Source organism: Schistocerca americana, chromosome 6, assembly GCF_021461395.2.
Source record: "Schistocerca americana isolate TAMUIC-IGC-003095 chromosome 6, iqSchAmer2.1, whole genome shotgun sequence".
Lineage (NCBI taxonomy): Eukaryota > Metazoa > Arthropoda > Insecta > Orthoptera > Acrididae > Schistocerca > Schistocerca americana.
Window position 1 is genome coordinate 205,848,897 of NC_060124.1, and position 13,595 is coordinate 205,862,491.

Below are 13,595 nucleotides of genomic sequence, written 5' to 3' on the forward strand. Positions count from 1 at the left end.
GTAGATTTAGAGAAATTCTTGACAATGTTGACTGGAACACTCTATTTGAAATTCTAAATGTAACAAGGATAAAACAAGGAAGCGGAAGGTCATACTTAGTTTCTAGAGAAACCAGACTGCTACCAAAGGACATCAAAGGGAAGCAGAAGTTCATTAGGGAGTGAGACAGGGTTGCAGTCCATCCTCAATGTTGTTCATTCTTTACACTGAGTTAGCTGTGAAGAAAACCCAAGGAGAAATCTGGAAAGAGGATAAAAGTTCAGGGAGTAGGTATAAAACTTTAGAGGTTTGTCAACGGCGCTGTTGTTCTGTTGTGAAACGAAAGTAATGTAATGCAGGCGAAATAAATCGCGCGATGCTGAGGGTACAGACTAGGAAGCGAGACACTAAAAGTAGTTGATGAATTTTGTTATTTGGGCAGCAATTTCATTTTACCGCCAATTATACGTGACCTCGCCAAGATTTGTGAAGATTTAGCATCTGAGAACAATGTGAACCTACAAAAATTTGAATTTATTTCTGTTTGGCCACAATTCCATTTACAAAACATGAGGCTATTGAGAATATAATCACCATCCCGATGCACCAAAGTATGGTGCGCGGCGAAACTTGTAAAGCCGTAATATTGTGACGACACTGGTCTGCGATATTTCAATGTCACGAGCAACATCTCAAGAAGAAGTAGCAGGTATTGTACGCCCGTCTCATAAATTTTCGTTATAAATCATCCACGTAACCTTTTCTTCGCGTGTACGTTTCCACTGGTAGTAAACTAGTCCACGATGCGTTATCACGAAGCATGGGACGAAATTCTTGAGCGTAAAAGTTCAATACAGACAGTGATAGCACTTGTGATGTTTCTTCCACATTCAACTCAGTTTACAATCATTACAGTTTTTACAATACTCCATTAAGTTCGTTACTTTAACTGCCGACACCTAGTAAACGTAACTCGCATACCATAAAACAGAAAAAAGAACTAATGATAGTCTAACTATGATATCCTACAACACAAGTCTGAAGATAAATTCAGGTAATTGTTGTTTACTTGTAGGTATTTACCACACGAACGCCTTTTAATGAACAGCTACGACATTATGACTAAATTACTATAAACGAAACAAGACTAATACGCAATAACGTTCTATTCGCACTCGGTAACAGGTTTGTTCGGTATTAGTATTTATTTACTGAATTCAGCCCTCTACCACCTGCACAGTAATGGTACAGTCGATATAACTCCGCCGGCTCTGTGGCCGAGCGGTTCTAGGCGCTTCAGTCCGAAACCGCGCTGCTGCTACGGTCGCAGGTTCAAACCCTGCCTCGAGCATGGATGTGTGTGATGTCCTTAGGTTAGGTAGGTTTAAGTAGTTCTAAGTCTAGGGAACTGATGACCCCAGATGTTAAGTCCCATAGTGCTTAGTGCCATTTGAACCATTTGCTATAACTCCCCACTTAATAAGTGTGTGTGTGCACTCATGCTTGTAACTTCAGTTAGGTGCCTCATTTGGCCTTTTTGCCCTAGCAGAAAATGAATATGTAATTAAAAGTGGGATTTCGAATTTTAAAAAAAAGCTGTTGCTACTAAAATGAAATTTCCACTCTGCAGCGAAGCGTGCACTGATATGAAGCTTCTTGGCAGATTAAAACTGTGTGCCGGACCGAGACTTTAATTCGGGACTTTTGCTCGAGTGCTCTACCATATTTTATTTATTTATTTATTTATTTATTTTTAACTGAGCTACCCAACCACGACTCACGACCCGTCCCCCGCCCTCACAAATTTACTTCCGCAACTACCATGTCGCCTACCTTCCAGATTTCCCAGACGTTCTGCGATGGGACTGGGCTAGCACTCCTGGAACAAAGAATATAGCGAAAACATGGCTTAGCCACAGCCTAGGGCTGTTTCCAGAATGAAACCAAAATCTGGATGACATGACGAGGATTTGAACCACGAATCCTCCCGCAGGTTTTAGGTTCCTTACTGGAAACATCCCCAGGCTGTGGCTAAGCCATGTCTCCGCAATATCCTTTCTTCCAGGAGTGCCAGTCCCACCAGTTTCGCAGGAGAACTTCAATGAAGGTTGGAAGGTAGAAGAGGAGGTACTGGCGGAAGGAAAGCTTTGAGCAGGGCTCGTGAGACGAGCTTGGGTAGTTCAGTTGGTAGAGCAGTTGCCCGCGAAAGCCAAATGTCCCACATTCGAGTGTCGGTCCGGCACACAGTCTTAATCTGCCTGGAAATTTCTTTTGCTGCTACTGTTTCATCCATAGTGCCACCTAGCAGAAAGTGGATAGTGCCAGCTTATCGAGATAAAGCATCAAATTGAATAACTGACCCTGCAAGTGGCCAGTCCCACATACAGAAACAAACGCGACGGCGTAGTGGTTGGCGAAGTGGACTAGCTTGCAAAAGAACGGTGTTTCAAATCCTCGTCAGGTCATCCAGCTCTTGGTTTTAGGTGGTTTCCTTGAATCGCTTAAAAGAAGTCCCGGGATATTTCCTCTGAAAAGCTCATTACCGATTTGATAGTACTAATACGAGCTTATGCTCCATCAGTAATGAACTCGTCGTAGATGGGACGTTCTTTCCTTTTTGTGCTTTCTCGTAATTATTACTCCGTCTACAGGCTCTGGGGGGGCCATAGTACCGACCGACCGCCGTGTCATCCGCCGCCAAAGGCGTCATTGGATGCGGTATGGCAAAATAATGTGAACACATGTACTTACTTGGGAATGGTATATTAATAAGGGGCTAGACCCCGTTTGCTCGTAATACAGCTATGATTCTTCTGGGAATACTGGCATATAATGATTGTATAGTCTCCAGTTGAATGTTACGCCACTCTTAGAACCTCTTCTAACTCCTGTAGCGACGAGGGAGGCGGAAATCTGCTCCGGGGTCTGCGCTCCAATACCGCCCACAAGGGTTCGATAATTTTCGAGTCCGGGGACTGTGCTGGCCAGGGAAGAGGCTGCAGTTCAGCTGAATGCCCCTCAAACCACACTTGTACTGTCCTAGCAGTGTGAATGGGTGCGTTATCGTCCTGAAATATGGCATCATTGTTGGGTAACAACATTTGAATCATGGAGTGCAACTGATCATTTAAAATGTTCACATAATCGTTGGCTGTAACATGGGCTTTGAGAGTAATGATGGGACCAGCAGATTACCATGATATGGCTGCCCACACCATCACACTTCCACCTCCACTCTTAACCGTCGGAATCAAGCAATCAGGATTGTAGGCTTCTCTTGGCATCCTCCAGACGTAAACCCGGCCCGATGTTAGAAAAAACGAAAATGTTGACTTGTCGGACCTTACGACGTGTTTCGACTGATCGGCCGTCCAGGAGTTGTGCTCCTGACGCCATGTTTTAACTTTGCGTTGGTTGTCGTCACAAATGGTTTCGGTATAGCAGCTCGTCCCTGAATATTCGCTTTATGGTGTTCTAGGCGGACAGTGTCGATAGATACGGGGTCTCGAAGATGGCTGTTGAGTTCTGCAGTCACTTTAGTCGGCGTAGTTTGTGTTGTTTTGACATAATTTGTGTTAGCGTACTACGATCTCTATCATCCAGTTTTGATTTGCGCACACTATTACGTTTACACGATGATGTCTTTCCATGTTTTGTGTAGCCTGTCTTAGTTGAAACAGTTCCTCTTGAAACATTTAATAAGTTGGCTGTCTTGGTTACTGATGGTCCAACTAATCGGCCCCCCACACTCTGTCCTCTTTGGAACTCCGTTAGGCCTTTCATTGCAAACACGAAGTGTGCAGTAACTCGTAAACAACCTACACTGATACCTAGTCCATATTGAACACGCACAGTCCAGCGCGACACGTGCCTTAACAGCTTTGTTGAGCGCCAAACACAACCATCCCATTACTACCACTGTTTATATTATTTTGCATATCCCCTGTATGCTGGTCTTGTTGCTATTGTATTAGCCAGACATTAATGCTGCATGTTTATTTGCGAAGTGTCTTCGTGCTCTTGGAGAAAGCTACCAGTTAAGTAAAGCTTCTGTTTACGTAGTTACTTGTTCGCCAAACATCTCTGCTCCTGTCCAGTTTCCTACGACAACGGCTGCTGCCCACCTCACCTTACCGTTGTGTACGAAGTAGTGAGAAAAAGTTCGAAAAGGTTTGAAATTATGTGTAAAGCCTGTTTTCTCGTACTCAAATACTGGATGAATAAAGGCCGGGTATTTGCGCGCCGTCTGTTACATTGCCTCAAGACAAACACACAAGTTCTGGCTGTAAATACCTTGTCTTATTGTGTTAAACTTTTAACGTAAGGTTATACTTCTTAATGAGTAGATTATGATGGCATTTCAAATTTTTGAATTCTATCACTAATTACTCGAAATACTGAAAATCAAATTCTTGTTGCTCCTAAAAGAGTGTCCTAGATTACAGCTTAGTCGCTAAGTAATGCAGACTTCGAAAGTTCATTTTGTTGTACTTTGCCTACAACTTTAATAATTTATCTTGAAACACGATCATATTCAGAAACCTTTCATTTGTTCATATTGCGAATCATTTCATACTCCTCAACTACCGGTTTTTTGCGAAATATTATTTTGTCAATCGCGATTTATACAAAGAAACTCTATGGCCCGTACATTGCGTACCCATCCTTGCACCGTTCTTCGTCCAGTGCATCGCCCCAGTAAACGTCACGTACTTCGCCGTTGTTTCTTGTTAGACATGCGCATTACTGACCTCATACTGTATGTGCCGATCGTCTCGACTCAGTCTTTATAAACCGCTGACGTCACTCTCAAACAGCTCCCGAATGTGTGCAAATGGCATACATTCTTAAGGAAGAGCACATTCGTTCCATGGCACTCTGAACGATGGTAGCTGCAGCTTAAGGTTATCAGTGGAGTCTTTCTTCCAGACTGTCCATCTTAAACGTGTCCTAAAAGAGTGTAACGAACAGGCAGTCTTTGTTTCCGCTACATTCTCCGGTGGCCGTTTGGTTTACGAGTATGATAGAATGGAAGCATACTCATAAAACGAAATTTCTTGCAGAATGAGACTTTTCAGACGCTACGATCATCCTGAGTACTTTGTCCTCCGTAAAGAACAAGATGAGATAAATGGCTGTGCCACGTAAGCCGACATCCGTTCGCTTGTTCTTGGTGAATCCTTCACGCGCTGTACCAGAGGCCAACCCGCATGGCTTCAGTCACGAAATAATCGCCTCTGTATGATTCATCGCCTCTGATCATACTTTGACTGTACTCCATGTCGATGACTTTACACTTTGGCCTCATAGGGTTGAAGCAAAAGTTTTACTATTTTCGATAACATCAGAGGTCATAGAACACAATGGAGCCAGTAATAGACGAAATAGTTAACTGGAATAATAGCGAGTCATTTACTCACCAAAATTACCGTCGGGAAACGCTCTGCTTAGTGATATTTTGTACTAGATTTCAAAGAAATTTGTAGCGACAATTGTAGAGAAACAATGCATTGATTCATGCGGCGTGACTATACTCAAGAATACATAGGGCAATTAGACTTCATGAGGATAGAGATAAATCCAAAATTGGAAGTGTGTGACAGATCAATTGCCGGCCGCGGTGGCCGTGCGGTTCTAGGCACTTAAGTCCGTAACTGCGTGACTGCTACGGTCGCAGGTTCGAATCCTGCCTCGGGCATGGATGTGCGTGATGTCCTTAGGTTAGTTAGGTTTAAGTAGTTCTAAGTTCTAGGGGACTGATGACCTCAGATGTTGAGTCCCATAGTGCTCAGAGCCATTTGAACCATTTTTTGACAGATCAATTCCGCCACGTCACCGAGTCGCTCGAACACCTGCGTCGTCAGAAAGGTACACTGTGGCAAAAGTCATGGGATTTCTGCTAACATCGTGTTGGACCGTCTTTTGCTCAGCGTAGTGTGCCATCTCGACGTGGCACGTACTCAACAAGTCGCTGAAAGCCCCCTGCAGAAATTCTTCCTCTCTAGAGCCTTCCATAATTGCGAGGTATTGTAGGTGCAGGATTTTGTGACCATAATGACCTCTCAATTATGTCCCATTAATATTCGATGGGATTCATGTCGGACGATCTGGCCAAACCATTCGCTCCAATGCGCTGTCATCCATAAAATTTCCCTCCGTGAATGGTGCAAATTGTCTCCAAGTAGCTGAACTTTACCATTTTCAATCAATGAGCAGTTCAGTTGGAACAGAGGACCAAGCCTATTCAATGTGAACGCAGCCGACACCATTATGGAGCCACCATCATCTTGCACACTGCCCTGTTGACAACCTGCGTCCACGGCTGCGTGCGGTGCCATCCGATGTGGTTACGAGTCCAGGAGGGACGATGTAAGCGATGTCGTGCTGTTGGCAAAGGCACTGGCATCGAACGTATGCTGCTGTAGCCCAATAACGCCCCGTTTCGCCGCACTGTCCTGACGGATACGCCCCACATTGATTTCTCCGGTAATTTAACTCAGTGATGCTTGTCTGTTAGCACTGACAATTCTACGCAAACGCCGCTGCGTTGCCAGTTGTGAGAGATAATGCCTGAAATTTGGTATTCCCGGCGACACTGCACATCTCGGAATATTGAACTTCCTAACGATTTCCGAAATGGAATAGCCCGTGCGTCTAGCTCCAACTATCGTTCCGCATTCAAAGCCTTAATTCCCGTGGTGTGGCCACAATGATGTCGGAAACTTTTTCACATGAATTACCAGTACAAATGACAGCCGAACCAATGCTCTGCCCTTTTATATCCTATGTACACGATACTACCGCCAGCCGTATAGTGCATATTGTTACTATTGTTATCCCATGACTTATGTCAGCTGACGCTGACCACAACCGTAGGGAGGGGGAGGGGGGGGGGGGTTGCCCCGAGGACCGCCTCGGCGGCGTAGTTTTCCGAGGGAGTTCTTCACTGCTGAGTCATCAGCAAGAAAACATCATCTGCCATAATGCCGATGGTGCGCGGGTTTAGTGCCTCGACCTGGTGAGAAATCGATCAATTGAAGTTCCCGCCGGCATATTAAACTTGTGTGGCAGCGGAACTAGGTTAAGGACGTCAGTTTGTTAAAAGGTGGTTGTAGCAACCTGTACTGCGATCTGGTCAGTGACGTATGTCCACAAAGTTGCTAATGCATTTGTGATCTTGCAAGTTTGTACAAATATTTTTCTATTCATTACTGACTAATAGCCAGGCTCCACGTTAGTTTACGTTGCCGACTGAATGGCAACTGTGGTTTTCGCCGATGGCGCCTGTGATAATTCGTAGCTGTGTTTATTGTCAATGTCTGGCAATTCTGCGTTTTGGGTGATACCATTTAGATTAAACATTTTCCCTTCAAACCTCTGGTGATTACTGTTTGGGGTTGATTTTTTGGAAGGACCAATCTGGATTTAAAATCATTTGTGATTATTTTAAAGAAATGTTACTCGTGCTAGCGCGTAAGTACGGGGGGAGGGAATGGGACGAGTGGTCCAAACCCCCTCAGAACCATGAAGCGGTATTTTTTTAGTGGATTTAAAGTCGCCTTCCTTAAACTAAGCTAATCAGCAGTTGTAATGAATTTCAGATTAAATTTTGCGTGCTGAACACTTATAGTAACCGTCAGATTGCAACGTTTGGGACCAGTGAGAAGTAGCATGCATGAACTCTGTAAGTTGCGTACGCTAAGTTGAGTTTCTGCTCCTTACTTCTTATGGCCCACCTCGATACACTTCACGTCCAATCTCGTATGTTCACGAATACAGCCAGTTTCAGTGACATTATGGTAGCGCGGCGAACTCGTGTTGTGTGTGGCAACTCAAAAACACATAGCGTAACGAGTGTGACTGAACGTGAACAACTCTATGATAAGCTTTCATATAACCTTGTTATTTCCGTGAGTAATTTATCCAATTGCTGCTGATTATCTGCGCAGGAGTGGCTAAAGTGGCATCATTGTATAGTAGACAGATAACACCCCCCCCCCCCCCCCCCCCCGTTATGTCCCTTCTCATTGTGGCGACAAAGCTCTTCTTCCTGTTGTCTCCGCATCTCACACTCCAGTAAGGTCAGCACGAACAACTTACATCGACTTCTGTCGATGCGGAACTGTGGTGTCTGAGATCACTACAACTTCAAATAAGAGAAGCATGGCCTAAACAACAAGGTGGCTATGAAAAACTTGAACGCTTTTGAAGCTTTACACTTTACAGTGTGTCACAGTTTCATACGTAGTGGTGTATTAATACTATGCCTCATAACACACAAGTTGGACCTACTTCCAATGACATAACAACACCTAGTGACTATGTACTAGAGTCAGTGACCAATCACCGAGAGTGTGTTTGTTTAAATGGGTTTTAGACTACGAATACAGTCTGAGGAAGTTTTAACATATTTCGTCACACTGACAGCAAGAAGGGAGTTGTAGTATTCAGCGTAAATGAGATTCTGTTTTTTGTTCAGTTCACCTGACAAGCTTTTTATTTGTATTTTGGAAGAGTGAAGTGTTATTAAATAATTGTGTTAATTTATTCATTCTAACCTTACATGAGAGCAAAATAACTTAGGTACCATCCATTATTATTATTATTAAGCTTACGGGGTTACTGTTTAAATAGACAATAAATAGGATGTTTCTGTTGGCCTTTTCAATGCATTACAAATAAGAGCGATACCCCAGAAGACAGACGCGTTGAGGCAAAAACACTTTAAGAGTGGAAATGTTACTTCACGTGTACCAGTACTGCGATGTGTGGAATAATGTTTGTAAATGAATGTAAAAAGTTTCATTACTCAATTACAGGCCCTCAGGCCCTGCTGTGTGGAGCAACGGAGAGGACACAAAGTTATCCTACAGTAAACAAATATTTAATTTTGTTTCCGATCCTTATTTCAATTCGGTAATACTGATCTGATGGAATAACATTTTCCCAGAGACAAATTTCCATCCATTTGTATCAGAATTTTTACTAAATACAACCTCTACTCCAATTCTAAATGTTGAATTAGTATGTGAACGTTCATTTGCTGATATTTTGGGATACTGACCTGAATGACCGTCTTGTATTAGAACGTAACTGAACCCCGCCCCCTAAGGAGAAAAAAATTATCTACGCCCCTGTGTTGTAGGGTGACAAGCAAGAGGGGCACAACAAACATCGCGAGAGGCAACCGTCACAAAGCCACAACCACTGTCCCACTCCTGTGCAGCAGCCTCCAGATGGCATTCACAAACCCAGATCTCTAAAGCTCTGATAGGGGAAGTACGGCCAACTTGCCAATGGCCGCCATTTTGGGCTCACTGTGTCGCTGGTGATACATTGACTTCTGTACCATATTTAGCCGTGTATATTAAAGAAGTGCTCTGAAACTGATCAGTGGCTTCAAACGGAGCATGTTGGATATTTAACAACAAAAAATCTCAACAAATTTAAGCTAAATGAGTCGAAAAGTATATGTTGTGGCGAGCATGAAACAGTTTTTTCCCTGCTATCCTTTATTAATAGCGAAAGCAGATTTCGCAGTTCTTGTTGCGGTATCGAGTTTGAGCACCTGTTTTCGTAATTAGCGTTAAATTGGTCCTACCCAATAGTCAGCAGAGCAAAAGGGAACCAATATTAGTTCGCAAGTGCAAGGAAAAATCCATCGCTAATTTAAAGCTCGATATCGACTTACTTCTTGTTCCTGCTACCCGGTACTACGAAAATTCGCCCAATGTCTCTTTTGTTATACCAAATAAAGCACTGGATTCAAATATATACGTGCGGTACCTTAGTAAATAGAAATTATAAACGTGTCTGTATGATTATGCATGCTTTGCATTTTTGTCAAAACTATCCCATAAAATTTTGTCTGCAAAATTGTTCTATGTCATTAGGAAAATGATTACGAAAGTACAAGAGAATAAAATATTTTAAAAATGTTTTCGAATAAAACTTGGCCTACGATCAAAAGTAGACTATAGGAAACAGTAACAACTGTATTCGTATTAATACAATCTAAAGTAGCATTTAGGTTCCAACAGTGATGGTAGCTTTCTGGTAACATTAATGGTTACCGGGTGAAAGATCGTAGGTTCGATACTTGCCTAGTGTAATTTTTTTTATTTTGTACGTTCTATTGTGTGGAACAAAGTACAATTTGTTATTGTGAGCATCGTAAATATAAGTTCAAACCATACTGTACAGTCAATCAGGTCAAATTTTTTCCAGTCATGATAACTTTGTACAGTAACACTCATTATTTTTCGTTTTATGTGCTAACAGTGGCAGTTTTATCTCTAAGATTTCTGTTTTGTAATTAAATTACTATTAAACCATCATATTAGCTCGTCTGACTTTTTTTGCTGTTTGAATGCATTGGAAACTAATTAACAGAAATGTAAAAAGGAGACAAAAGGCCAGAAATGAATAAAATTAACTGAATGGTTAAGTCGAGTTCCTGCAAACCTTCCCCACTGCGACTATTATTCTCCTTCTTGTTGCATCTCTCCCTTCGGATGGAGTTCTGTAGAGTTGTCCTTCCTTTCGACTCGAAACGAACAGCACTGAGGCATTATTCTACTTAAAACTTCGAAGATGCGGAACATCACCTGTGCTTCACACATGCTAATGAAATACGGACATGGATGCTGAAGTCGAATACACGTTCCATTCTGGTTATATTGCAGTTGTAGTTGTAGTGGTAGGAATATTGTGATGTAGGTGAGAGCACGAAAACAACATTGGAATAAGGACCAAATTTGTTTCGCGAGCGGTGTTAGAATGATTGCTGAGTCATAACTTGAGTGTCGTTTACCCTTAACTGTACTATTTAATTCGACAAAATCCGTGCCCAAGCGATTGGAGACGACGCGTGAGAGACGGCCCGGTGTGATGCACGAGACAACCGCAATACAAGCATACAAACGGATACCTGTTATGTAGCGTACTGCTCTTGTGGATGTTAACACTAATTTAATCCTTGTTCCTTTTCTATATATGTTTTTGTGATACAATATTTCAAACAGTACTCCTAAATATAAATACAACTTTTTATACATAAACAATTCTTTAAACTATATCTTACATAACTAAGGCTTGTGTATGGACGTATACTTTTCCCCATGAACACCCACTGTCACCTACTCGTGGTTGTGTTGGTAGATAGCCCTTGGTCTCACGCTGTTAGTAACGGAGTTTGGTCGCCGTGCGCGGCATTAGTTGAAAATAGCGAGCTAAAATACGCGAAATATGGAGCAACAAATACTCTCAGGAAAAGCTACATACTCTGTGACTTACGAACTTCACCATACACGTGAAAATGCGCGTATTGTTGCATTCGTCCGACATAATACGATGCTTGCGCGATTTCATCATCCAGATTTTAAAGAACGACGTGTAATATCAAACAGATCAATTTTTAATCTCTCAGCGCGTTTTCGTCAGTCACGCTTTACCGGCGATCAACAGAAACACTGAATAGGAGGGTGTCGAGGTCCATAAACATGACACTGATTAGACCTCTGATGACGTACGCAGCTCCCGTCTGTGGATATGCAGCTCGTACACGCCTGCGCCGCCTGCAGATTATACAGAACAAAGTGGTACATATCGTTAGCAACGCTCCACGGTACACACGCATCGTGATCTTCACAATGACTACCGCCTTGAAACCCTCAAGGAAGTATTCAAAAAACACGCCACACGACTATACAGGAATTCGAGGCACTCGAACAACCCTTTCATCCTTACTCTGGGAAACTATGATCACAACGATAAGTGGAAGCATACGCGGCCGAAGACACTACTAGCTAGGGCATAACGACTTATGGCGAGCTAACATACACAAATAAGCGACAAACGTTGGCATGTCCTTGCGTGTCAGCAACGTTGACTGGATGTACTAGCTAGCCGACCAACAGGTTACAGCAAGGAAAGCGACGAGCTCGCCCACTGACGCACAAGCATATCGCCAACATCACCCTACACTGTGCATCTGATATATGACCTATCGGACACAAAACAATGATGAACCTAACTGTTACAGGTATGCTGACGTTGACCGAGAATCAACATCGGACGCAGCGGCAGCCGCCGAGTAACAGCACCGCACAACGTCAAAGATATCGATATGCATGACGCCTACTACTAAGAAAGCCTACCCTCGCATAACCTGTCGGAGGCAGCAAGACATCCACTACTGCTCCTACTACCCGGCCTAACTATCGCAGAGGTTTTTTCCCCTTGGCTCTGGCCTTGGCACTTTTTCCTCTGCCCTTCAAACCGCTACCCTTCGACTTTCGACCCAATCTATCTCCAGATGAGCGCGTATTAATGGTTAACCTTAACCAGACGTACGCAAACATCGCAGTACCCACATCCTGTGACACCTCACTTTAGTAAAAACTAACCCTTATACAGAAATGGCAATAGACCTTTTGAGTTGGCCATCATGGCGGTGTGGGCGTGGAGGTGTTCCACCTCTTGTAAAAAAAGAAAAAAACACGAAGATGAAAACACTCGCAACTATCAAATGAATAATAGAACAGTACCACAGTCTAATACTGTGGCGCGGCACTACAGTGATTTCGGATAAACACTTCGCTTATTCTCCGTGAGTATAATCTTTTCATAGTTTCGCGCGTTTCCGCCAATCATTTCGCATCGGCCCCTTGGTGTTACCCGCGGTTAAATTTGTCTCCGTAACGTAATGTTAATGCTAGTGTGGATGAAACAGGATGAGGACTGTATAAGTGAGTATATTTACTAACACGGTAGACTTCAATAGTTTTTTTCTAATAGGACTAAGTGTCCACATTGAGCACTATATTAAGATATCTGCCAACCACAATTATCCACTTCCATCCACCAGAGTGAGGCTCAAACGCGTTGAGGACTCTGTCACCATTAAAATGCATTGTGAATAAAACAATAAAAACATTTTCACATATAAGCAAAGTTCGTAAGTCGTATACTATTTAGCTTTTCTAAGGATAGTTATTGCTCCATATTTCGCGGATTTTTGCCCACCACCCTCATGCACCGCGACCAAACTACCTTATTAACAGGATAACCTTAATGAGATATACGTCTGTATGCATCCCATACCTATAAGGGTACTCATGCCATACAGTCTGACCCGTGCAACGCCAGATTTCTCAGCTACTACAAATTATAATATTCGTGGGCCTCATCAGGAGTGGCTTCTTCAGAATGAATATCAACGAACTGTCAACAAAGAATTTAATTACGAGAAGAAATGCTCCCCTTGAACGAATTTCTGATACTAAAATATGTAGGACTCTAAAATTTAATAGTCCTGCACGGCGTAGCAGTTTCGAAAGCATTGTGGTAGATGTAACGCCACTTCACACGTCGTTTCGCTTCGTACTTTGCGTTTCATGCAACCTCTACACATCATTAACTTTGTGCTTGGAGTCGAAGAGGTGTTTCACATAGTGATAGTTTTCGATGCTTTTCGTAGTCCGGCAACGAGAAATTATTTAACATTATCTTTGCTATGCTTATTCATTAATCAATATATATTTCCTTTCCATGAACGTGTATTGTTTTCTGGAGAATGAACGTATTGAATAGAGACATGTTGGCACATAAGTCTC

The 13,595-nt window shown here is 42.7% G+C and overlaps 1 protein-coding gene across 1 annotated transcript in view; it reads right to left on the bottom strand.

The window, feature by feature from the left end:
- LOC124620053 overlaps window positions 1-9,286 on the bottom strand; it is a 123,364-nt gene extending 114,078 nt beyond the window's left edge. Inside the window, exon 1 of the mRNA XM_047146720.1 lies at window positions 9,263-9,286. Coding sequence (XP_047002676.1) covers window positions 9,263-9,286 — 24 coding nt within the window. The remainder of the gene's footprint in view (window positions 1-9,262) is intronic.
- Window positions 9,287-13,595: the final 4,309 nt, after the last annotated feature.